This window comes from Pinus tabuliformis, chromosome 9, assembly GCF_031772625.1.
Source record: "Pinus tabuliformis cultivar Carrire ecotype Pingquan chromosome 9, CPIR1, whole genome shotgun sequence".
In the NCBI taxonomy this organism is placed as follows: domain Eukaryota; kingdom Viridiplantae; phylum Streptophyta; class Pinopsida; order Pinales; family Pinaceae; genus Pinus; species Pinus tabuliformis.
The window spans coordinates 1,845,749,042-1,845,776,412 of NC_142307.1; the positions used below are offsets into that span (position 1 = coordinate 1,845,749,042).

The following is a 27,371-nucleotide window of genomic DNA, read 5'->3' on the forward strand; positions in this document are numbered from 1 at the left end:
CAAACACTCTTCAACCCAACCAATCCTAGGTCTCTATTTTCATCCTTCCAACGAATCGTAATCTCTGTTTTCTTCCTCCTCCTTCCTCTTAAAATTTGACGGTGGAAAATTTGCTGCCGACTTTGCTTGGTGAGCCGTTCGGTTTCTCGAGTCTGTAATCTCCATCGGCCACCAAGTTTGACCGTACTGGTCGAAAAAATTCAAAAATTGGTTTATACAATTCGATTCGAGTTATAGTATGGTACATAAATTTTGGTTTATGAAAGTAATTCATGCTGACAGTGTTCTCCAACTTTGATGCGAACCATCCCATGCGATTTTGAACAACCAAACTTGACAAAAGACACAACGCTTCGACAAAGCTTCTCGAGCTCTGATACGAACCATCCCATGCGATTCTGAGCAACCAGGCTCGACAGAAGACACAACGCTCCAACAAAGCTTCTGATTAAGCAACAAACTTAAGATTATATACATGGAAACATTCATTCCACTAGAAAATTATTTTAGAAAATTGGAAAAACAATGATTTATTAAAAAATGTTATAGAAATTTAATATTTTAAAAATTGCAATGCTCACCCATTGGTAAAGCTCTCAGCCTTTGGTGTTTCTTTTCACGAATCGCCTAGTCTAATTAGGCGGAGGAGTTGCTTGGAAAGTTATGGAAATTCCAGATATATTTAGAGAAAATCCGCAAAGATTTTTGTAAATCCAAGTTATAGTTGTTAAACTTCAAAATTTTAAGTGTTTTAGAATCCATTTCCACCATCAAAAACACTATTGAGACACTACCTTTACAAGATTTTTTGAAATTTTTTTGCCGACCACTTTTGACTGTCCAGAAAATTCCTCCCCTCCTTAGACCACTCCTTAACGAATATGTGAAAACGCTAGTTTAAGAGTTTCTCACTCGATAATTTCGTTAACCGTGCCTTATAACTGCATGCTCAAACATCGATAATTTCGTTACCTATAACTGCATAGTCAAACGTGGCGTAGCTCACAAAGGGTCCCGGTTGATAAATTTCAACTCACTACTGACTTTCTAAGATCCGCTGCTCGAATGATCTCGATTTACACCACAAGCTCTTGCAAGGAGGCCGCTACCTCAATCAACCTCAGAGATGCTGCTGTTAAGGGTTTAATCCACAAATCTTGTCGCGGACGAGCCTCAGAGATTGCCCTGGACTATTTGGAAGCAATCCTAAGTGGCCTTAGGAGAGAAACCTAGCCATAGATATGCCCTGGACCGACTGTCTGTTGTTCCTCGCTGCTTTGGACAGATTCATTTGACCACATAAATCCTCTTCGTGACTTGCCAGTTCAGACCCGGGCTGCTTTGAACAGTGGGCAAGTTTCCTCATACCCAGAAATGTAAATTTTAGCAGAGGACCGACTTAATGCGTCGGAATTGATACAGCTTTCAGCATTTAGGTTGTGTTTGATTATTAGCCATACATTTTATTGGTTAAAACACACTTGGGAATTTCCTTCTTGCTTCCAAAATTCAAGCTGAACATTAACACCATCTACAAGGTAAACTATAAATTTCTGATTTGGTATTCAGATGCAAAATCTTTAATTTATCCACTTGTCATGTTAGGATGCCTTTCTGCCTGAATGCAACTGAAGAACCGCCCTTATCTGTGAAAAAATGCCAGATTAGGGCTTTCTGAAGCTTTAGGGTTGTCATCATTAATAATAAACTTTAGATGAATAACCGATAATATATATATATTCTACCTTTGCATGTACAGAAAATTCGTTTGGTACATTTCTGTCCCGGCGGTGGACAATGTCAAAAGCAGATATGCACATTGAGGGAAATGACGAATTGATCTACCTCAAGGAGAAGAGGCAGAAGTTGGTGGAGCGCATTGAGGATAGGTGTATTGTCCAGGATGAGCTTATATACACGCTTGACAAGCTTGTACCTAACCTTGTGAGCTCTCTGGACCTTTCTCTGAGGGTAATTTCTGCATTCAATGGAGCAGATCCGAATAGAAGGGTAAGGCCACATAAGCGCCATCATGGTGGTGGTTCAGGCAGTGGTGTGGGTGCAACAGGTGGCGTCTTGAATTCCGAAGACAGAAATGGTGTTTCAAGATTGGACTATGTAAATGGTAGTGAAGAAGCAGATATTAGGTCTCGTCTGCTTCGGTTGGATGACAAACACGAGTATGATGCCAGTGGATCTCATCCTAAGGCTCTTAGTACTGTCAAAGTTATGGTTGCTGATGTTTTGCTCGATCGCTGTCCGGATCGCACACGTTTTCCGCCCATTGATTCTGCTGCGATTCTTAGGAAATTGGAAAATGGTTACTGCACACCTGCAGATAAGAACACTCTCGTTGAACTTGGGGGAGAAGTCGGGGCTATTGCAGCTGTAGAAATGGCGTTGAAAGCATTTGCAGATGAAAATGCAGGTGTAGACTTGGAAGAATATGCAGTGAGTGGTAAAAATAGGATAATGGTACTGAATATTGACCGAACCCGATTGGCAAAGGTGCTTCCTGAAACAGCACAGCAACTAAATACTAAAAATACAGATAATTCAAATGGAATGGGTGCTGTTCCAGTAATGGGAACTGCTGGTGGAATGGATTTAAGTAGAGCCCCAGCTGGTATGAACTCCGGCATTCCGAGGCCAGATATGTGGGCTGGATCCGGTGAACCTCATCCGCAAGGTGTTCATGGCATGCCAGTAGCAGGACCTCCAATGTTTCCAGGAAGCAACCCTGCACAAATGATGGGCCCGAGAGGTGTCCATAGACCCATGGGTCTTATGGGAATGCCTGGACCTGGTGGTGTTCCTGGACAGGGTATGGGATTTAATGGTCATCCTGCTATGCAAAGGCCACCAATAGGACCATCTACTGGTCTAATTCCACCTCCTTTATCTTCCAAACCAAGGACAGAGGAAGATGACTTGAAAGATATTGAAGCATTGCTCAAGAAAAAATCATTTAGGGAGTTGCAGAAGTCCAAGACAGGTGAAGAACTTTATGATCTAATTCATCGTCCTACTGCAAGAGAAACTGCTCTTGCTGCAAAGGTGAGCATTTCTTTTTCTTTTTACCATTTTAAGATTGGTAGGAGTTTGTGTTTGCATCTACTATGGATTGTTTGGCTCCATGTCCTTGTATGTTTCCATGCTGTGATGCTTCATTGTATCTGGCCTACTTTTTGGGTTGTGGAATTAATTGACATCTCTTTGCAATGTTTTACAGTTTAAAACAAAAGGAGGTACCCAGTTGAAAGAGTATTGTAAAGCTTTAACAAAAGAAGATTGCCGACGTCAAAGATGCTCCTATATTGCATGTGAGAAGGTTTGCACTCATCCATGATTTATCCTTGATTGCTTATTTACTGTTTAATTGAACATGATACGCTTTTGTTATTGTGTGAGCTTCTAAGAGGCTGTTTTTTTTCTTTCAGGTTCACTTCAGGCGAATAATTGCTGTACATACTGATGTTAGCCTGGGTGATTGTTCTTTTCTGGACACCTGCCGGCATATGAAGGTAAGGGTTTTCATAAGATCAATACTTATTGTTATACATGCTTGTTTCTTTTCATTGTTTAATAATAACTTGGTAATCTTACCCTTTTCCAGACATGCAAATATGTGCACTATGAGCTGGATCCAACTCCTGATCTACCTATGCCAGGGATGGTTGGCCTTCCACCACCAAAACCTTTACGTGCAGAATATTGCTCAGAAATTGAGCTTGGGGAGCCACAATGGATCAATTGTGATATACGCAATTTCAGAATGGATATTTTGGGTCAGTTTGGTGTTATTATGGCAGACCCACCCTGGGATATTCACATGGAATTGCCATATGGAACAATGGCTGATGATGAGATGAGGAATTTGAATGTGCCAACTCTGCAGACTGATGGTCTCATTTTCCTTTGGGTTACTGGACGTGCAATGGAACTTGGACGAGAATGGTATGTCCTCGTGTCATGTTAGCTGATTTTGTTGCATACTAATTGATTTATGTTTTTGCAATTTTGACTTCAAAGGGATGAATCAGGAGTATTTTTCTAACCAACATAACCAATTTTTTCTATAGCTAATTGTAGTGGTGCTTACTGTTTTTGTGACTAGTGACCTTTGTTGTTATATGTCATTGGTGAAGTCAATTTGAGCTCATGTAGGTTAATATAATGTTTCAGTCTGGAACTATGGGGTTATCGTCGCATTGAAGAGCTTATCTGGGTGAAGACTAATCAGCTTCAGCGAATTATTAGAACAGGGAGAACAGGCCACTGGTTGAATCACAGTAAAGAACATTGTCTTGTTGGTATTAAGGGTGATCCAGAAGTGAACCGTAACATTGACACAGATGTCCTTGTTTCTGAAGTTCGAGAGACAAGCCGAAAACCAGATGAAGTAAGTATTAATATTTACTAATAATGTAGGTTCTTGTTAATATTGCCAAATTAACTTTTTTCTTTAAGATTTGATCGATAACTATAGTTGTAAGTCTAAGTCAATTGACATGGGGACACGAGACGAGTGTCTGACATGAGACATTGTGACCTCGGAAACAGGACATGGAGGACATGGTTTATATATATATATGTAAAGAAAATTACATGTTATACACAAAAATGAAACCCCGGAAACCATGTCCTCCATGTCCTGTTTCTGGTGTTTCATTTTTTTGTATAAAATGTAATTTTCTATATATATAGAAAGAAAAGTACATATTATACACAAAAATGAAATATAGACAGATTCAATTTTCTATTAGAATTTAGAAACTAGAACTTTTACATGATACAAATTCAATCACATGTAGTTACTACTTAGCATTTACTAGTACTACATCAATGATGATCAAATGACAAACACAAAAGAAATTAGAACCATAACCTGTAGTTTCCTTGTTAAGTCATCAAAATCAAAATGTATTACATAGATTCAAAGTCATTGCTACCATATATGGGATTGCCAACTGCAAAATAGAAAATAGAAAATGGGGTAAGTACTAGAAATGTAGGTGGAAGTGCCTTATAGCTCATGACTGTCAGTAGTGCTCCATGTCAGGATCATCAAAATCAGTGTCACTGCCACCACTTTCTCCTCCTCATCTTCTATATTCAATCCAATCTGTGCATCTGCTGGTGTGGAGGATGACCCCTAAAAAGGATCAACATCATCAAAATTGATTGGCTCTAGCATTGGTTCACTAAGATCCTAGTTCACTAATGCCAACTCAACGCTCTTGCCCAAATCCATTTCATTAGGAAACACATCCACATCTTGCATCGCTTTTTTGAAGGATGTGTCCTGATTTAGGGCATGTGATGGACATGTGTCGCATGTATGAGTCTAACACAATGGATACAGACACTCAGGCCCACAAGGGTGTGCCCTGTTACTTAATTATTGTTCATATATTTTATGGATCCTGAAATTTGCCTTTTGTGTTGAATCTTACTGAAGCTTACTTTGTTAATTTGTGTCTCAAACATAGCAATGTTAGTGATTTACACTGGGTTTGGTCAATAGAAACCATATTTGAGGAGAGTTATTCTACTTGGTATTATCATTTATTACATTTATGCTCTTGATGACTAAACTTGCTTCATAAAATTTTGTTGATCCTTTTTTAGTTATAGGATGTTGATAAATTTTTGATGTGTTGTGAGACATCCTTATGCGTACAATATTACATATTTCTAACCTAACACTTCTGACAACTGAGTGGGATGCCTTACTATGTGTTATGAAACCAGCTCACGAAAAGATAGAAAAAATAGATCTTCGAGGGGGCAACCTCCTTTACATTACACAAATAAACAATTCTTGGATGATACAAATGACAAGACCTCATTTCTATATATAGGAGTCTAGGGGGTCATAATATAATCAGAGCCGACATAACAATAATAATGTAAGGGCACAACAATAACAATAATGGACTTCTATGGGGCACAATAATAACAATGGGGACTACACGGGCACAACAATATAATAAGGGGGTTGCACTAATAACAATAAGGGGTTACGCTAGTAGTATAGGGACCTAACATGCCCCTCTCCTTCAAAAAGTGCTGTCCTCAATGCTTGAGTACTTTTGGATGCTTTTGTATAAATTTCTCGTTCTCCCATGTGGATTCTTCAGCGGGTAAGTTCTTCCACTTGATGAGATACTCTGAAATTGATTGATTTCGTAGTTGTTGGGTTCTTGTTTCCATGATTACTTTAGGTTCCAATATGATTTTTCCTTCCTCGTCAAGTTCCGACAATATTGTTTGAATTGGGAGCTTCTCACCTATAACCTTCTTTAAGCATGAAACATGGAAAACTGGGTGCACTCAGGAAGATGCAGGAAGCTCCAATTTGTATTCCATAGTACCAATCTTTTGTAACACCTTGTACAGACCATAATACTTTGGTAATAATCTATTATCCTTCTTATCTTGTTTGAGGGACATTTGTTTGTATGGTTGTAGTCGTAGAAATATCCAGTCACCTACATCAAAACTTCTTTCGCTATGATGTTGATCTACATGTTGTTTCATTCTATTCTGCGCCAAAGTGAGGTTATCTTTTAAGAGTTTGAGAACTTGTTGTTGATGCTCGATGTGATCCTCCACTGCTTGAACCTTAAAATTTTCTTTTAAAGACGATGTGATGGACGGTGGATGATATCCATAAAGTGCCATAAATGGGGTCATTTTTGCTGCAGTATGGAAGGAAGTGTTATACCACCATTCAGCCAGAGCAAACCACTTGACCCATTGTGTCACCCATTGTGTCTGTTTATCAGATACAAAACAACGAAGATATCTTTCCAAACATTTGTTCACTATCACAGTTTTCCCATCAGATTCAAGATGATAAGATGAGATATGAGCTAACTGACAAATATTCCACCTCTTGTACTCTAAAGAAACAATTGGAGCTTTTTGCATATAATTGTTTCTCCTCTAATAGTTTGAGCACCTTGTCAACATGTTGAACATAATCCTTCCAAGACTTGATGTAGATTAATATATTATCAAAAAATACTAATACAAATTTTCTAAGGGTTTGAAAATGGAATTCATCAAACCTTGAAATGTAGAAGGTGCATTGGTAAAGCCAAAAGGTATGACCAAAAATTCATAATGACCTTCGTTAGTTCTAAATGTTGTTTTTGAAATGTATTCAATCTTCATTCTGATTTGATGATATCCTGAACGAAGATCCAACTTGGTGAGGTAAATTGCTCCATGTAATTAATTCAATAATTCATCAATGACAGGAATGGAAAATTTATCTTTAATAGTAAGCTTGTTGAGCTCCCTATAATTCGGACACATGCACCATGATCCATCCTTTTTATGTACCAATACCACCGGAGCAAAGAAAGAACTTTGACTAGGTTGAATTATACCAACCTCTAGCATTTCTGCAACCATACGCTCAATTTCACTCTTTTGGGCATATGGATATCTGTAAGGCCTGATGTTTGGGGTAACACTTCCTGGAATCAAATGAATAGCATGATCATGATCACGAATATGTGGGAGGCCTTTGGGAGTCTCAAATACCTTGGACCTCTAGTGAACATAATTGTGCAATTTCGCCTTCTTGTTCTTTCGTTAGAAGTTTTGTCATTTTGTTAGAGTTGATTATCTTTCTTGGTTTCCTTGCGATACCCCTTAATTCAACCTCCTTTCCTTCCCAAAAAAATTTCAAGAAAATTCTTGAAAATTAAAAGCTATCGTACCCAAAGATTATATCCAATGAACTCCTAGTACAACATCCGCACCACCCATTGGAATGGAAAGCATTGGACTATTCAAGACATATTCTCCCATGTATAGCTTGATATTATGGCACTTTCCAGAGCAATTTATGGTTCCTTCATTTGCAACCATTACTTGACACTCTGGTGTTAGATATAGGAAGCAATTCAATTCCTTGGCTATCTTACAATGAATAAAACTATGGGTACTACATGAATCAATGAACAATGTTACCTTTTTCTTCTTGATACGCCTTTCTATCTTGAGAGTTTGAGGAGTGGTAATTCTGGTCAATGCATTACAAGATATGGTCAGATTCATTTCTTCTTTCTTTGGGATTGGTTCCTGGTGTATATCCTATTCTTTTGACATTTTTTGTTCTTTTTCTTGCTCCTCTTCCCTATCTATGTAAATTAATTTCTTCTCAGCACACCTATGACCTTTAGTGTATTTTCTATCGCAATTGTAACAAAGTCCTTTTGCTCTTTTTTCTTCCAATTGTTGTGGTCTCAACCTTGTAGGTGGTGAAAGGCTAAGAGCAACAACACTTCCATCTTTATAGTTATGAGTGGTAGGCTTCCTTGTTGCCATAATTTTGCTTTCAATTTTTTTTGCCAACCTGTATGCCTTCTCCAATGAATCAGGTTCCCAAAGGTGAACCTCATGAAGACATCAATCCTCTGCTTCTCTGGAATATCATTTAACCTTATTCAATTTTTGGAAGTCCTCAATGTGCTTTGCCATTGAACCCTTTTGTTTGAGATTTATCAATTGGCTAAAGAAGGTGTTGCTTTGTGTATCCTCATAATGTGCTATCATTTCCTCCATAAAAGTTGATCAGGTTGCAAGTGCTTTACGAGAACAAAGCCCTTTATACCATAAAAATTGCTTTGGTTCTAAATATAAAGATGCAATACATACCTTTTGTAACAGTTGCACATCATGTAGATCAAAATATTTCTCCATCTGTAATATCCATGTTATGGGATCCTGCCATCAAACTTCCTCATATCGATCTTTGAAATATGGTGGGTCTTCAATCCAATGTTAGATTCTATGAAATCATGATTAACATTTATTTTTTTCTCATCATGAGTTTCCTCTACTACTTTTTCGTCATTAGGAGGCTTTCTTGTAGCAGCTTTGTCCCACCTTCCTTCAAACCTTCCATGTCTTTCTTCAAATCTTCCATGTCTTTCTTCAAATTTGTTTCTCTACCATCGATATTAGCTTCCATGGCACATATAAACTATTTATTTTAGCTTCGATCTCATTCTTCAAATCCTCCATCCAATTTTGCTTACTAGGTGTTTCTATTTTCTTGATTTCAGTCATTCTTTTTCTTGCTTTTAGTAGCTCGATCTTGAATCTGTTGTATCTCTAAAATTTCGGATCTCTAATGTCTGAAATTGTGACCTGCGGTAGCCCTTTGCGTCCTCTTTCCAATGCCACTAGTCTGATCGAAATTGGATTCTCCAAGAAAGAGTTATGCCCAATCTCCCAAGATGACCTGCTTATATACTTTTTCAGTAGAGCGAACTTGTACGAAGTGCCACGTGTTACTGTTTTGACCTTCGGACCTGAAAACAATACACAGAAAAGTACAGGTCGTCCTCTTTTTGTAGCATCTTACGAAATTTCAATTTGATGCTAAGAGAGAAAGTTATGACAATTTTCCCCAGGTCACCTGTTTGGGATTTAATTCGGGAGCCTGCAGAAACCCTAAATGTCTTGGACTATATCTCCGAAAATATAGCGAAACAAGATTTGAAATTTGGGCCCGAGCTTCACCACGATTTTGGCTCAAATGGGTTTTAATTTCAGAGTCTGAAACTTTGTAGAAAAAAAATTATAGCGAAAATTCCACGATGACCTGTTTGAGATGGAATTCTGGAGCTTGCAAAAACCCTAACTTCCTCAGATCATATCTCTGAAAATATAGCGAGACAAGATCTGAAATTCGGATCCGAGGTTCAGAACGATGTTTTCTCAATGGTTTTTTTCAATGTTGCAGTAATCGTTATCAGGATATTATCAGCGAGGGGAAAAAACTGGTAAAAATCAGGAAAAAATCGTAAAATACAAAAATATTCATCTTTTTTCAATTTTTTTAATATCTAAAGCATCTACAACATAAAATATATACATTGACACATAAATATGATAAAAGAATTAATATATAAGATGTGTAATATCATTTCTAGTGTTACATCACACATAATAGTGAATCATGTCATGAATAGTATGTCCTGACTCCTGCGTCCCAAGTCAGCCTCAAAATATCAACAAAAAATATAATAATGTATCTCACATCATGAGTCATTATGTCATATACAATGAAATGAACCAAATAACTAAAGTCTAATACTACTAATTTCCTCTGCCCCTCTAGATGTAGATGTTGGTGGAGTTCGCAGTGGACTTTGTTGTGCTCTAGAAGCTGAGGAACTAGGAGCTACAGGAGGTAGACCACGTCCTCTATTGGTGACAGGGGTAGCTTGGGTAGTTTGTGTCACCTCATAAAAAAAAATAAAAAAATATTATTATTATTATTTATTTATATTTATATTTATTTATTTTATTATTATTATTATTATTTATTTTTTTTTCCTTCCCGGCAAAGTTTTCCAAAAAATCGCCGAAAAAAAAAGGTTTGTATTTATCGGGTGATATTATCGTTGGATTTAAAAAACCGCGATGTTACGATAAAATCGCAATTTTATCGCGAGTACTGCAACACTGGTTTTTTTTTTTTTTTTTTAGAATTGGAAACTTCGTAGAAAAAAAGTTATAATGAAAATACCATGATGACCTGTTTGGAGCAGCAAAACCCTAGAATTCAAAGCTCTAATACCAAATGTTATGAAATCAACTCACAAAAAGATATAAAAGATAGATCTTGGAGGGGGCAACCTCCTTTACATTACACAAATGAACAATTCTTGGATGATACAAATGACAAGACTTCCTTTCTATATATAGGAGTCTAAGGGGTCATAATATAATCAGAGCCAACATAACAATAATAATGTAAGGGCACAACAATAACAATAGTGGACTTCTATGGGACACAATAATAACAATATGGGGACTACATGGGCACAACAAATAATAATGGGGTTGCACTAATAACAATAAGGGGTTATGCTAATAGTACAGGGACCTAACGCTATGATACTGACATGCTCATGAGATGCTTCATCTTCTAATGCCAGAATCATGATCTCTCATGACGCTAATGATGTTTCTCTTTTGTTATGTTGATCACTGAAATTTCAATCCTTTTCTGTTAATGCTCTTAGCTATGTCTGTTGGACTGTGGTCTAGTGGTTGACACAGTGCATTGCAATGTTAATGACCCAAGTTCAAATTCTGGTGGGCACAGAGCCCTGGATTATAAGTTAGTTGAATTTGACAGAATTTATGTGCAGCATTCGTTCAATTAAAAAAATGCTGTTAGTTACATTTTAACTCAATATAAATAGTCCAAATATTCCAAAAGAAGAAATATTCATGTATGTTGTTATTGTGGTCTAGTTTCCTAATAATTGAAAACAACTGGAATTGATCACAAATGTATTTTTTATGCGCAGATGTATCCGATGCTAGAAAGGATAAGTCCTCGTACCCGAAAACTTGAACTGTTTGCACGGATGCATAACACTCATGCAGGGTATGTAACTATGCCTGTATTTCATGTTACTAAATATAGGGAAAATGCTATCATGTGATAGATGGTAATGAGGCATTGTATTTAGTGTGTATAAGATTTAAATCACTTCAGAATTCATCGAGATTCCATTTGTTTTCTAAAGTGTTACTATGTTTATGGGGATATTAGGTGGATGTCACTTGGTAACCAATTAAATGGGGTGAGATTAGTCGATGAAGGATTGAGAGCAAGGTTCAAAGCTGCCTATTCAGATGTGGAGGTGCAGCCTCCTTCTCCTTCAAGAGCTGCTCCTGTGTCTGATGGAGAGGCAACTGCACAAGCAAACAGCCGTTTTAGCGGAATGGAAGCCAAGGTTACACCTGAACACATGCCTATGACAGGATCAGAAAATTATGCATCAGAGGAGAAGTTTGTAGCTAAAGACGCTGAAATGATAACTTGAAAACCTTACTTTTTGTGTTGAACCGACCAAGAACTTTTTAAAAGGTCTCTTGGTTGAAGGGGAAAGCAATTATATAACACTGGTGACCTTTCAGTGATTGGGAATCTAATTGATGGTTATGATGAGGTATGTAGCAAAGGAGAATTCCACAAAGAAGATTTGTAGCTGGTGACAGTAGAAATTTTTTTTCACAGCGCTTAGGTCCAACCCTCATCTTTTCAAAAGGCATTTCTTGCAAACTCAACTGTCCGAAAATGAGCGCTTTATATGAATAGAATCTACAGTAGCAGCTGAACATGTTCAGAAATGGTGTACTTGTTGTCAGTGAAATCTGTAGGTCCAAAATGCAAAAGGTGATGATAAAATGTATCTTGGGAATTTTATGTAGTAATCACTTTCTGGAATTTTGATTGAAAAATAGTTAATGTTTACTGAAAAATTAGTCAGATATTTTCAACTATGTGTGTATGTACTATTGGTTTTCCCTTAGGTTTCTTTTTAACAAAAAGCACTAGTTTTCTTCATTTCTAGCTGGGGAAAAAATTAAGCTTTTTCTCTCTTCAGTTGATATTTTTGTAATTTGAGTGTGAACAAAATTCCAGTTTTATCTGTTTACTTGATGTTTTCTCATATTAAGCTCTAGTTTCATAAGTGGCTAACTAATCTATCTCAGATAATTTTCTTTTTAATGGCAGTAGTTGTTGTAAGTCTACTTGCCTTCACAGAAGGCTGCAATTGCAGCAGAGGGTTAAATTTCCACCTTATTCCCGACATTTTATTAGAGATAGATCTTAAGCTTTTATCGACTATATTGAAATTCTGTTAATAACTACATTCCTTTTAATAGTTTTATTAATTTAAATCAAGATGACATGTGTCATGCTCTAAATGCTGCTTATGTATTCTTGTCTTAAATTGATGGTTTCCAGTTTCCAATGGCATATCATATACAAATCAATGTCCACAGACCATTTTGGTATTTCTTTTATTTGAGGACTGAAGTAAAGATACTGATTTTAGACAACTGTAAGAAAATTCTATAAATGGTAGTATGGTTTAGGTAGGATGGTTTGCTTTTGAAATGAATATTGGTTTCATGCACTGTATCGAATGAGATCTAGAGTGACATTGTGGCACCCGAGCAATATTGTGCTCTTCGCATTGTAATGTGATTGCCACTGCTTTTTGAGATTTGTTTCCCTAATTTTTATTTTTAAGATTTGTTTCACCAATTTATTTATAAAACGGTATAGTACAAAGCATAATACCCAGAAAAGCCACAAAGGGCTTCTCATGAAGTACGTTGGAAATAAATACCTACACATTGCTGAGGTCTACAAAATTAAGATTTCAAACAAATAAAAAAACAGATGAGTGTCATAAAGTAAAAAAACAAGATTGGCTGCATGGCAGCTAGTCTGTGCCTTAAGCGGGGAGCAGGTGGTTGAGTGAGTTGGTCAGTTACACAGTTCTAGTACATAGGCACCATTGCGCTTCCTTGAAATTCAAAGAGTAGAATATTATCCTAGAAATAAACTGACTGCAGATCCGAAGATCCGAATAGCGCTCTCACTCACCTCTCGAAAAGGCTTCAAGACCAAGTTTCCTCTATCACTGGAACCGGTGCATTAGAAATCATCAAGCTACTGCTCATGAACAAAGAATCAGGTACCCAGTGCCCTAGATACTTTTCACAGGAAATATTCTATATGAGTTATGTGCTGTTCACCCAACTAGCAAATAGCCTGATCTCTCAGTTACAGGGTCACTGGATGACCTAATTCGGCCATCAAGATTCTAATTCCTGAAGAATTGTCATGCTAGCGAGCTGTCATGTGGGCCCATCAGGTGGAAAGAGTAGGTAAACACCAGTAGCAGCATCGATTCGATGTCTTACATCTTTACTTGCCCACTAAACAATGCACTCCGAGCTTGAGCCTCTAGATTGATGGATAGATATATCATATCAATATGATTTCTAAAGAGAAACTTAGTATCAATGTGACAAGGCGCAGCTATGAGCAGATTGGCATATTAATCCTGCTATTCCCATGTAATTTTTTTTTTTTGGAAAATCATATATTCAGAAGGGCATTTGATCTAAAATATGTATCAAAGGAGATGCTTCTTTGGAGCTATCTCATTGATATTTAGGTCCCCATGTCTAAGGAATCCGATCCTATTTTTCTACAGACTAGCCTTCTCTCACAACACAGAAAGGGTAAACAAATAACATCACTCTGTGCAGATCGCTTAATGTGATGCCACAAACCTTTCAAGGCTGATGAATGGCTGTTGTTTGAGATGCAAAGCTCAACTGCAACATGGAATCTTCCAGCAAAACAACTACAACTGTTGTGATGTGTCTAGTCTTCCAGCAAAACAACTACAACTGTTGTGATGTGTCTAGCCTCAACTGTTTATCCATATCTCTGCTTTCCAGGCAATGAATAGATTCCACCACAGTCTAAAACTTATATAAGCAATTGAGCATCAAATTCTTGCAGAATCCTTGTAGCTTTAATCAAATACTTGGAAAACATTGCAAATGCACCTATTTTAACTTGTGTTACTAGACTTCTATAGCACACTTGCATACTAGTTATGAGTAAACCCTCCTTGAGAGCCTTTTACCATTGGCTAACCTGAAGGGTTCAACATTGGGATCTTTTACCATAAACCAGGCTCCAGGATAAAAAATAAGTGAGCAACCCTTTTCAAGGTATCAGGAAAAAACACTTTAGCCCAACAACACAATGATGATGTCAACTTCTATAAATAGAATTTCTCAGGTATATGAAGAACTTCCATTACCCACACAGACAAGAATTTCTCAGATATATGAAGAACTTCCATGATCCACACAGACAAGAATTTCTCAGATATATGAAGAACTTCCATGACCCACACAGACAAGCTGTAAAGAGACATTCCTGTAATTTGAAAATCATGTGAACCGTGAGTTATTATAAACTTAGTCTAGTCAAGTAGATGATGCATGATTGGGCTGTACTGATGTTTGGTGAGGCAGTCTAAGGTGAACCTTATAGAGGCTGGGGGTATTGCTATTGAGCATGAGAACGAGAATGTACTGAAATGCTCCTCTTTGGCCTCAGGTCGGGCTGCTGCTAATGAGGTAGATGTTGTGTCTTTAGAGCATGAGGATGAGAATGTACTGAAATCCTTCTCTTTGGGCTTAGTTGCAGCTGTCGCTAATGAGCTGGATGCCATGCCTTTAGTTCAGTACCCTTCATTTATAAAAAAAAGTCTTGAAAAGTACATAGATTTAGGAAATTGCTGCTTACAAGCAACACCTGAGTGGATTATGAATGGCAACCTACCAGTAACTGGAGGATCAAAGATTTATTCGATGGAGCAAGAGGTAAGACTTGACCCCAAGGGTCTATTTTATCTCCTAAAAAAATTGTCAAGGACCTAAACTGGCTTAGAGTATGAATGTTTAGTATTTACTGATATTGAATATGAAGAGCAAGAAGGTGTTTTATCATTTCAGCTGCTACTATATCTTATGTTAACATGAATGGTTTAATGATAGAAAGTTCCGTTGCTGAATGAGAGGGTGGGCGTGACAATTAGAGAGAACAAGTAAAAGAGTGATGGAGTCAGAAAGATTGAGCAGAAGAAAACAATAGCCTTACAGAAGAATTTAAAGCGAGATAAGCTGCCAAAGAGGAATGAAGCAAAGATGGGGGTGGGAATTGCAGGTTGAGCAGAAACGGCTATATAACACACATTGAAAGGGAAAATGATAGAGTTTTCTTTGTAGACATTTCCCTGGGGTAGCCCCTAAGTTCTTCTCTTTATTCGCTGGGGTGTAAACACAAGCACTTGCAGGTATATAAGACCTCCTAGCTGGAAAGTTCCGTTGCTGAATGAGCGGGTGGGCGTGACAACTAGAGAGGCCAACTAAAAGAGTGATGGAGTTAGAAAGATTGAGCAGAAGAAAACAATAGCCTTGCAGAAGTGTTTAAAGCGAGATAAGCTGCCAAAGAGGAATGAAGCAAAGAGGGGGGTGGGAATTGCAGGTTGAGCGGAAACGGCTATATAACACACATTGAAAGGGAAAATGATAAGACTTTTCTTCATTGACATTTCCCTAGGGTAACCGCTAAGTTCTCTTTATTCAATCGGGTGTAAACACGAGCGTTTGCAGGTATATAAGACCTCCTAGCTGGAAAGTTCCGTTGCTGAATGAGAGGGTGGGCGTGACAACTAGAGAGGCCAAGTAAAAGAGTGATGGAGTCAGAAAGATTGATCCAAAGAAAACAATAGTCTTACAGAAGTGTTTAAAGTGAGATAAGTTGCCAACGAGGAATGAAGCAAAGAGGGGGGGTGGGAATTGTCGATTGAGCGGAAACGGCTATATAACACACGTTGAAAGGGAAAATGATAGAGTTTTCTTTGTTGACATTTGACTAGGGTAGCCCCTAAGTTCTCTTTATTTGTTTGGGAGTAAACACAAGCATTTGCAGGTATATACGACCTCCTGGCTGGAAAGTTCCGTTGCTGAGGGTGGGTGTGACAACTAGAGAGGCCAAGTAAAAGAGTGATGGAGTCAGAAAGATTGAGCAGAAGAAAACAATAGCCTTATAGAAGTGTTTAAAGCGAGATAATCTGCGAAAGAGGAATGAAGCAAAGAGGGGGGTGGGAATTGCCGGTTGAGTGAAAACGGCTATATAACACACATTGAAAGGGAAAATAATAGAGTTTTCTTCGTTGACATTTGCCTAGGGTAGCCCCTAAGTTCTCTTTATTTGCTTGGGTGTAAACACGAGCATTTGCAGGTATATATGAACTCATAGCTAGAAAGTTCCGTCGCTGAATGAGAGGGTGGGCGTGACAACTAGAGAGGCCAAGTAAAAGAGTGATGGAGTTAGAAAGATTGAATAGAAGAAAACAATAGCTTTACAGAATTATTTAAAGCGAGATAAGCTACCAAAGAGGAATGAAGCAAAGAGGGGGGTTGGGAATTGTAGGTTGAACGGAAATGGCTATATAGCACATGTTGAAAGGGTAAATGATAGAGTTTTCTTCGTTGACATTTGCCTAGGGTAGCCCCTAAGTTCTCTTTATTTGCTTGGGTGTAAACACGAGCATTTGCAGGTATATATGAACTCATAGCTAGAAAGTTCCGTCGCTGAATGAGAGGGTGGGCGTGACAACTAGAGAGGCCAAGTAAAAGAGTGATGGAGTCAGAAACAGAAGTGTTCAAAGTGAGATAAGATGCCAAAGAGGAATGAAGCATAGAGGGGGGTGGGAATTGTCGGTTGAGCGGAGACGACTATATAATACACGTTGAAAGGGAAAATGATAGAGTTTTCTTTGTTGACATTTGCCTAGGGTAGCCCCTAAGTTCTCTTTATTCGCTGGAAAAGCTTTGATTGATTGATTGACTTGAATGAGCAAAGGGCTACGAGCACAATTTTGTGAAGTTGATAGAGAGGGCTCCCATCCATGGGACAAAGCCCTAATGGTCTTGGCCAAGAATGGATGGGACAAAGCCCTAATGGTCCTAGCCAAGAATGGAGGGGGTAGTGAAGTAGAGGCCATGGGGAAGTCAATTTGGTTCGCCAATTATACAATTGATATTTGAATGTGCATCATGAGAAGAACAATATGTAAACAATGGACTGATGAATGGTGGTTGTTTGAGATGCAAAGCTCAATTCCAAGCAATGGTCGTGGATTTAAAATGCTACAACACGAAGTCTTCTAACAAAACAGGTACAACTGGTGTGATGTGTCTAGCCTAAACTCCAGTTGTGATGTGTCTAGCCTCAACTAGTTATCCATAACTCAAGGAGATATGCTTGGTTTCAAAATTGAATCACAACCATGTTAACAAGCCATTGTAAGTTTGGAAAGCCTGTGTTCCAGGCAAGGTGCCCAATGTAGCAGTGACCAAGGCCCATATGAATCAGACCAATGTTTACTACGAATCGCTGGCCACTGTCAACAGTGCAACCCAGTGAATCTCAATAGATTCCATTCTAGAACTCAAATATGAATCTCTAATTCATATTTTTATGAAAAGCAGAGTCTAAAACTTATATAAGCAATTCAACATCAAATTCTTGTAGAATCCTTGTAGCTTTAATCAAATACTTGGAAAACATTGCAAATATACCCATTTTAACTTGTGTTACTAGACTTCTATAGCACACTTGTATACTAGTTATGAGTAAGCACTCCTTGAGAGCCTTTTACCATTGGCTAACCTCAAGGGTTCAACATTGGGATCTTTTACCATAAACCAGGGTCCATAATAAAATTTAACTTCTAAGATATATGAAGAACTTCCCAAGGCAAGAGATACCTTCAGACATGGGCACTAAAAGATCGATTGATACTAGTACGGATCCAGACTCCATATCAGTGAGGATCCGTGGGACCTCACCTTGCCACACGAGATCTCAGCAGCAGTTCTGTCTTAGATCTGTTCTTGGGAGACATACTAGGTCCTCCAGCGTTCAACAACGTGTGACCCCCCCAGGATATGATTTAGTGGATAGTCTGCACTTGCCATCAGCTCTTCATCGGGCCAACAGACTTTGTTGAGTTTCTTCATTGTTATTCATTCAACGTCAGATGTTAGGAGAGATGGGTCTGATAGTCAGACCTATTAGCTCTTGGATCTTCTTCACTAGGGCCAGATGTTGATTTACTTCATGCATTGTATCTTTGATTTAATTCATGCATTGTATCTTTTATAGGAGACAGTTTGGTTCTCCCACTTTGTATATACATCAATGTACTCAACAGTCCCTTTGACCTACTTTGTGGTCATTAGTTGGACATAAATATAATTATCTTATCTTAGCTTATCTAGTGTTTTGAAGTCCAACATCTATACTCATCCAAGCATCAAGCCCTTGATGAATTTGAAAATTCTGCATCCAACATCTATTCATGGGAGAAATATAACAGTTTACAGAAAATGATGTCTATAAAGTGACTCAAAGTAATCTGCAAATTTACCCACGCGATATTGATTGGTAGATAGCTATGTATTGTTACCATTGATCATATTGAAAAAACCATATATGTGGATATATGGTACTATCAATAAATAAAACATTTTGATAGTTTCCTCTGTTTTATGATATTGTATGATCATAGTCAAAGATATTATTATTGACCTGGTTGAATCTCTAGCTATTACTCAATCTTCAGCACAATATAAACAACAAGAAGGTGTTTTATCGTTTCTAGTATACTGCTTCACACAGTCAAGACAAGAAGTCAAAAATTGGTAAAAATGATCCAGATGATAAATGCAAATAAGGTCAATCGTTAATGAGAAAAGAGCTATGAGCAGGATTTTATGCAGCTGGTAGAGAGGGCTCCCATCCATGGGACAAAGACCTAATGGTCGTGGCCAAGAATGGAGGGGGTAGTGAAGCAAAGGCCATGAGGAAGTCACTTTGGTTGGCCAATTATGCAATTGATATTTGAATGTGCATCATGAGGAGAACAATAAGTAAACAATGGAAAATAAGATCAATCTTCTCAGTCTTTACATGGCTTGATGAAACAAGCCAAGCACAGAGGTGTTTTCAAAGTGTGAAGCTCTGTAAGTGTGGGGCTACTGTTGAGCCCTCCGACAACGACGAAGAAGAGCTCCAACGAATATACGTAGGTTGTTGTGCTCTTATGTTGTTGAATTAACCAATAAAGAGAAAGTAGCGGTAAGTGTTTGAGTCAATGCTAGCAAGGTTTCAACAACACCTTACAACAAGAAGATGCTATGACACGGCAGAAACAACTACAGCGGCAAGGGGACAACCTGCATAGCCAGCGGATACATTTCCAAAAGAAAAGAAAAAACAATTAAAGAACAATTGGCAGCAATAAGAAGATTGGAACTTTTATAATATCGAGAATCTTAAATTTAGTCTCACTACAAAAGAAAACAGTTCGAAACCCTGGTATTAATATATAAATCTATACAGAACATTTGAACATTGAAATCGAAGTAAATAATGTATCTGGATACTTGCAGAATGAATAAATTTGACAAGGGCGTGTAGTCACCGCCTCAGGAAATATTAACATTTGGCAAAACCCTCAAGAAGTTAAGGGCTTGAACCTTGTAGGGTTGAGACATTGTTCGATGCTTGATTCTTAATGTCTTGGAAGCTATTGTTGACAGCGAAAGCATACCAGAATCTGAAAATAAAATACCCACACAGAGAAGCTGAAAATAAAATTCCCACACAGATAAGCTGTAAAAGAACATTCCTGTAATTTGAAGATCATGTGAACTGTGAATTATTATAAACTTAATCCAGTCAACTAGATCATGTAGGATTGGGAGTATTGATGTTTGGTGAGGCAGTCTAAGGTGAACCTTGTAGAGGCAGGGGGTATTGCTATTGAGCATGAGGACGAGAATATATTGAAATCCTCCTCTTCGGCCTCAGGTGCGACTGCTGCTAATGAGGCAGATGTTGCGCCTTTAGAGCATGAGGGTGGGAATGTACTGAAATCGTTCTCTTTGGGCTTAGTTGTAGCTACCGTTAATGAGCTGGATGTCATGCCTTTAGTTCAATGCCCTTCATTTATAAAGAAAGTCTTGAAAAGTGCATAGATTTAGGAAATCACTGCTTATAAGCAACACCTGAGTGGATTATGAATGTCAACCTACTAGTAACTGGAGGATCAAAGATTTATTCGATGAAGCAAGAGGTAATACTTGACCTGAAGGCTCTATTCTATCTCCTAAAAAATTTGTCAAGAACCTAAATTGGCTTAGGGTATGAATGTTAGTATTTACTGACATTCAAGATGAACAACAAGGTGGTGTTTTGTCGTTTCAGCTGCTACTATATCTTATGTTAACATGAATGGGTTTCAGCTGCTACTATATCTTATGTTAACATGAATGGTTTAGTGATAGAAAGTTTCGTTGCTGAATGAGAGGGTGGGCATGAGAACTAGAGAGGCCAAGTAAAAGAGTAATGAAGTCAAAAAAGATTGAGCAGAAGAAAACAATAGCCTTACAGAAGCAATAACCTTACAGAAGTGTTTTAAGCTTGATAAGCTTCCAAAGAGGAATGAAGCAGAGCGGGTAGTGGCTGAGGCCATGGTGATACCAAATGGCATAGAAAGCAAACTTTAACACGAGAAGAAATGATAGTAGTAATATTAAGGCATTCGGCGAGAGCAGTAGCAGAGCATTGTGAATTGGTGAAATCTCAAGGCCGGTTAACCTAAAATTGCTTACCAAATGGTATAGAAAGCAAAGTTTAGCATGAGAAGAAATGATAGTAGTAATATTAAGGCATTCGGTGAGGGTAGCAACAGAGCATTATGAATTGGTGAAATCTCAAGGCCAGTTACTTAAAATTGCATCCAAGCAGTATCAAAAAGTGGAGGACACTAGTACACTGCTTGGCATCGTCAAGGCAAGAAGTCAAAAATTGGTAAAAGCGATCCAGATGATAAATGCAAATAAGATAAATCATGAGTGAACAAAGGGCTATGAGCAGGATTTTGTGCAGCTGGTAGAGGGGACTCCCATCCATGGAACAAAGCCCTAATGGTCATGACCAAGAATGGAGGGGGTAGTGAAGCACAGGCCACGAGGAAGTCAATTTGGTTGGCCAATTATGCAATTGATATTTCAATGTGCATCATCAGGAGAACAATAAGTAAACTGTGGAAAATAAGATTGGTTTTCTCAGCCTTTACATGCCCTGAAGAAACAAGCAGAGCACAGGAAAGGCAAATGCCCATAAAAATAGAAGCCATGGAAGAACATTGTTGTCCAATGGAATGTAACAAATGAATGAATTGGGATATCTTTGGATGCTAACAATTTTCACATAAAAGCAATTATTGCCAAATGACAAAGATTCCACAGATTGTGCCTGAAAGTCAATGGCAGCGATTCAAATTTGTAGTTTTCACATTTCCAAAAGCTAAGGGAAATTATGATCAAATGACAAGATCCCACAGACGGTGCTTGAAAACCATGACAACAATTCACATTTGTAGGTTTGCACATTTCCAAAAGAAAAAAACAATTAAAGAACAATTGGCAGCAATAAGAAGATTGAAACTTTTACAATATCTAGATTCTCAAATTTAGTCTCACTATAAAAGAAAAAAGTTCAAAACCTTGGTATTAATATATAAATCTATACAAAACATCTGAACATTGAAATGCAAGTAAGGAATGCATTTGAATACTTGCAGAATGAATAAATTCGACAAGGGTGTGCAACCACCACCTCAGGAAATATTAAAAACATTTGGCAAAACTCTCAAGAAGTTAAGGGCTTGAACCTTGTAGGGTCAAGACATTGCTCAGTTCTTGATTCTTAATCTTTTGGAAGCTTGTTGTTGACAACAAAAGCACACCCGAAGTTGAAAATAAAATACCCAACATAGGGGTATGACACCGAGACCCGATGCCGAAAACTCCGGGTAACATTCCTCTGACATTCTAAGCAGTTGAAATGAAGCACTATTCATTTCTGTTTCAAACATCCCGATATCTGACGGAGCATAAGCTGCCCCTATCCACGATGTCAGTGAAACCCCACCCAGGATTTTTGCAATGTTTGCAAAATAGCCATCTTCCCATTGGTTTCTATGAAGCTCCATCGACCCAATGGCGTTGAGGAGAGGGACAAAGTAGCCCAACACCACTAACAACATCCCGCAAAAGAGTGCCTTAGGAAAGGTATTCTTGGGATTCTTTATCTTTGCTGCAAGAGTACATGATAGAAGCATACAAAGCGAATTTTACAATGGAGACAAAAGATATGAACGCTCTTTGACAATGAAGTTGCATAATTCTGTATGTAAAATGACATTTGCATTATCTAGTATGACACTGCCTTGTACATGGAAGTCTCGAAGGTTGTAGATAACATCAGAAGTGTCTTCTAGATACTTTTCAAGCTTTGACAAAGCTCCAACAACAAAGTGTTTTTTAGAATGCACTCGTATTGAACATTTGTTTCTCTTTGAATAATGCACTGTAATTGGAGATATCGTCAGTATGTTGTTGATTGTTTACATGTGGAACAATGAAGTTGATCCCCAAAAACTATTCCAAATGCATCTGGTGGGAAAGTACAACTGTTATAAATTGTGACAAAAGGATCTGCATGAATGTTTGCTATTGTCAACATTCCTTTAATTTGGTTCATATTTCAATATAATTGAAGTGTTAGATATTGCAATAGAAAATGCTATGAGAACATTAAATTATTTAGTGGAATGTATATTGGGTGAAACTTGAAATAACCTTTGTTTTTGAGGCAATTAGCTTGTTTAGATCTACAAGTGCTCTCTTTAAGTCGACAGTGATTATAAAAGTGGATTTTCATGTGTGAAACGAGCTTGGTTTTTTTTCTTTAACAAGATTTCAGAATAACACCATTGGTGTTTGTTGTTTTGAAATTTGTTGTTGTATGGAAAGGAAGAAGGAAAGAATGTAAAAAACAAATAAACCTGAATTGCAAAATGCATTAGTGTTAAAAGTGGTTGCTTTAAAATCTGTTTGAGTAAATGTGCAAAAGTATGTATGGTTGAGTTTGTACATATTGTTGCTTTGTCTTCTTCTAATTGGCCGTATTTGATGTCCAATGCATATTGAAGACCTTCCTGTTTTGCAGATGTGACAAGTGCATTGACTGTGTCTATTGCAAATGGAATCTCGCAGTTGTTAGTTGTCTGATTGTTGTTGTTGGTTGGAACTTATGTTCTTTTCAAATTGCTGATATTGTTTCTAAAGTGCTTCTATCATGTAAAATTAATATGCAACTGCAATCACCATGATCATAAATTGGTTTTGCAGAGATTTTAAAATCCTTGATACAAACTCCGTGGCTAATAACAAGTTTGGCTTCAACACGTGTAATTAGATTGTGTGGCACATTCAGCGTAATTGTGATGTCTCCTTTGGTGTCAACTAAATCGGCACGTAACAACTCCACTCCATGTGCTCGATCAAGTGTTGTTCTATATGTTACTAGCACATCTCCATGAAAGGTTGTTGCCACTTTGAGGATTTTAAGCTCTTGTATTGTGATTGCATTGGATTCTTCATGCTTGGCCTTTATTTTAGAATCTTCTTGATCTTTTTGTCTGCAAAGCCGTATTTAGTGAGTCTGAATTAACATACTCATGATAGTGGCCTTTACAAGCTACTTTTTGATCCCACACAGGTGTGATAAACTTTCAATCAAAGAAAACCCAGGACATGCATCACCTCTTGGGATAATTGTTTGTTAAATATCCTTTGGATAAGATAAATGGATGCGTAAGGTGGTGCACGGTGAAGACAACAACAATACTATGAGCTTGAGAGAACTAATTAAAAATAAATACTTCATAAAAGTGAACTTGACAAGAAGCCATGGATGGTGACAAAAGTCATGATGTTATGGAACAAATATTTAATGAATGATAATGCTGAAATTTGGCATATAACATTATTTTCTAAAATATAAAATTAGGAATTTTATATAGCGACATATTCAATGCATCATCTACATCCAGTCCACTATTACACAATGATATGTTGATTTTTGTAGCATCGAATATGATCTAACCTTGAAAGTTTGCAGAGAGGCTAAGACACATGCATTCTCCAAAACCCAGAAATCATTTCTGGAAATTCCACTTAGAGATGATTTAATTAAAATAGTTAACTTTTTAAAATGGGTTCCTAACTTAGGAAATCTGGTTAATTAAAGGGTATTAATTAAATCAGGTGTGAATCTTCTAGAAGAAGACGAGGATCAACTCCAATTTAATCTTAGCCATTGATTATGTTTTAATCCTGGTCGTTGGAGCTCCAACGAGAGATTATAAAGAGTTTGATGTGATTGGAGAAATCCACTTGAGTATTTCGATTTTGCTAGAGAATCGATTTCCTGAGTAGCAGTTGTGAGTTGCCGTAAGTGATTCAATAAAGTCAAAGCAGTAAGAGAGGGGCAGGGATAGTAGACCAGAGGAATTTTTCTAGATCTGGGGAGTGCAAGGTAGAGAGCAGTGCAATGAGGTAGCGCCAACCTTCAGAGGGAGTTCAAATACCAGTTGGGAGAGACGAAATTCAGTGCTAGAAGTCGGGGTGTGAGACTAGAGGGCCAGGAGGCCGAATTTCCAGACAACAGGAGGTCAACAGAGGGATTGACGCAGAGCGCAACTAGTGTGACGCAGATCTGCGTAGGGTTGATGCAGAAGCTGCGTAGGGTTGATGCAGAAGCTGCGTAGGGGAAACATAGGGCCTGTTAGCGACCACCTGATTAGAGTCAGATCTCCCGGATCAGTGTGAGATTCTTCTCACTAACTGCTTGCCAGTATTTCTTTGTATCGGATACCCAGTTTTGGAATCCAACAATTTGTACTCAGATTTACTACTGCACAATAATTAAAACCCTCAACTGCTGCACCGATTTTCCCAAGTAGGGTTTTTTCAGGGACGTTGTCCAAAAACAACTGTGTTGATGTGTGTGTTTCTTTCTCTTCAGTGCAATATTTAGTTTTCGCAATATTTTATTTTGTGTAGGCTAGAGTGTATGTATTTCAGTGTTCGTTGTAGAAAACTACAAGTAACTTGTTCAAGTGATTTAACAAGTAGGTGAAATATTATCAGTTTGCTGCAGTAGGATTTGGGGTTAGCCGAATTTTCACATGGTATCAGAGCACAGATCGTAAGCCCGAGAGCTCAGTAGCATATGGGAGGAGGAATTTCGAATCTACTGCAGAGGCAACAATTCGAAACCCCAGAAGGCATCGCAGTCCTTGGGCCAAAGAGGTCGAAGTTTTGAGTGAGATCGATTTCTCTGAGTGAGTTGACAGAGAAATTCAATTCTCTAGATTGAATCTTTCTAGAGGTGGAAGGGAGCAACGCTGTTTCCTTGCAGAGTAGATCTTCAGCTGGGACACAAATATTTTGCAACAGTTGTTGGTAGAATAGCGTCAGAGGGAGAGAATAGCACATACTGAGGGAATTTCTTCCTTAGAGGACTTCCAACCAAGAAGTCTGATTTTTTCTAGCAGAGAAACAGTAGCTGTGTGTGAGCTTTCTCACTCCAGAAGGGAGTGCAAATAGCTAGGTAGCAGCTGCGTAGAGAAGAAGAGGGAGCAGTTCGACTTTTTCTGGAGAGATGGCATCAACAGGATTGAGAGATCAAGATCGGTTGGATGGAGCCTCCAACTATGTGATTTGGAAGGCCAAGATTTCCTGCCTTCTAGATGAGCATGATCTCAAGATGTATGTCAATAGTGTGGTAGCTGTGCCTGCCGATGCAGATCCACTCAAGAAGTACAAAGATGAGATGGTGAAGACTAAGAAGATCATTCTCGTTGGGGTTCGAGATCATATAGTATCCCATATAGCTGGCAAGGATATTGCCTAGCAGAGGTGGGAAGCCTTAGCCACACTATATGAAGGATCTTCCGAGCAGCGGATGATGTACTTAGAAGAAAAGTTGAGATGCACGAGGATGCCAAAAGGGGAGTGAATAGACCTCTTCCTTAAGAGGCTTCAGGAAGTCCGAGATCAACTAGTTTCAATAGGGTCATGGCCCCAACCTATAGAGTTTGTTCGATTAGCGCTGAATAGCGTTTTTGAATATTGGCAAGTGTTTGTTAAGAGCATCCTGGGAAGATAACACCTACTAGATTGGGAATGTGTATGGGATGATATACAACAAGAGGATATGAGGCTTGATATGGTGAAGGCCACAATCAGTGGAAGTAGTAGTAGTGGGATGAAGGTTGTGAAGGAAGAGGAGGACATGGTCCTTGCATCAAAGGGGAAACAAGACCAGCGCAAGAGGAAAAAGGACATTTCAAAGATCAAGTGCTTCAGGTGTGGTGAGATGAGCCACTACAATACTCAGTGTCCTCTTAGGAAGAGGGACAAGAAGGAGAAGCAGGATCAATAATCTGCATCCACTGATATTGACAAGATTTCCTCTAGGATGGAGGAAGAGTTTGCCATGATTTCCGAGATGCCTCCAGGGGTGAGGTGGGGTGACCTAGAGTTGTAGCCTCAGAGAGCTACAGGATGGGCAGGATCCTTGAGGAGTCCACCTCTTGGATCAAGACATTGCTACGAGAGCCCATAGTCAACAGTGACAGGATGGACCAGTGTTAGGTGGTGCATTCAGGTGCCAGAGTGACAAATGTAGTGGCTAGTAGTGGTCAGATACTAAGCAACGCAGAGTAGAGTTGGCAACAATGTAGATGGCACATAGCAGAGTCAGCAACATCGCAAAGGATTCAGTGATGGCACAAAATCTAGAAGCAATCAGAACTGTAACAAAAGATGCATCATATTGAACACATTTAGTTTAGTATTTTGGATGTTTTTCCATTGCAGATGTTGCAGTTGCAACAACAACATATGAAGAGAGGGTTGTAGTGTAGATGTAGTAGTTGACAACAATTCAGCAACAATACATATGCAACTCATATAAGAGTTGTGCAGTAGTTGGTGGACAGTAGAGCTAG

The 27,371-nt window shown here is 38.3% G+C and overlaps 1 protein-coding gene across 1 annotated transcript; it reads left to right on the forward strand.

Annotated features, from left to right (window-relative positions):
* Window positions 1-978: 978 nt before the first annotated feature.
* Window positions 979-12,327, forward strand: LOC149156208 (N(6)-adenosine-methyltransferase MT-A70-like). The gene is made up of 8 exons (XM_089437991.1): window positions 979-1,538; window positions 1,760-3,057; window positions 3,233-3,331; window positions 3,441-3,524; window positions 3,617-3,957; window positions 4,186-4,402; window positions 11,349-11,428; window positions 11,597-12,327. The coding sequence occupies exons 2-8, from the start codon at window positions 1,798-1,800 to the stop codon at window positions 11,868-11,870; spliced, it is 2,355 nt and encodes a 784-aa protein (XP_089294117.1). The 5' UTR covers window positions 979-1,538; window positions 1,760-1,797; the 3' UTR covers window positions 11,871-12,327.
* The last annotated feature ends 15,044 nt before the right edge of the window (window positions 12,328-27,371 follow it).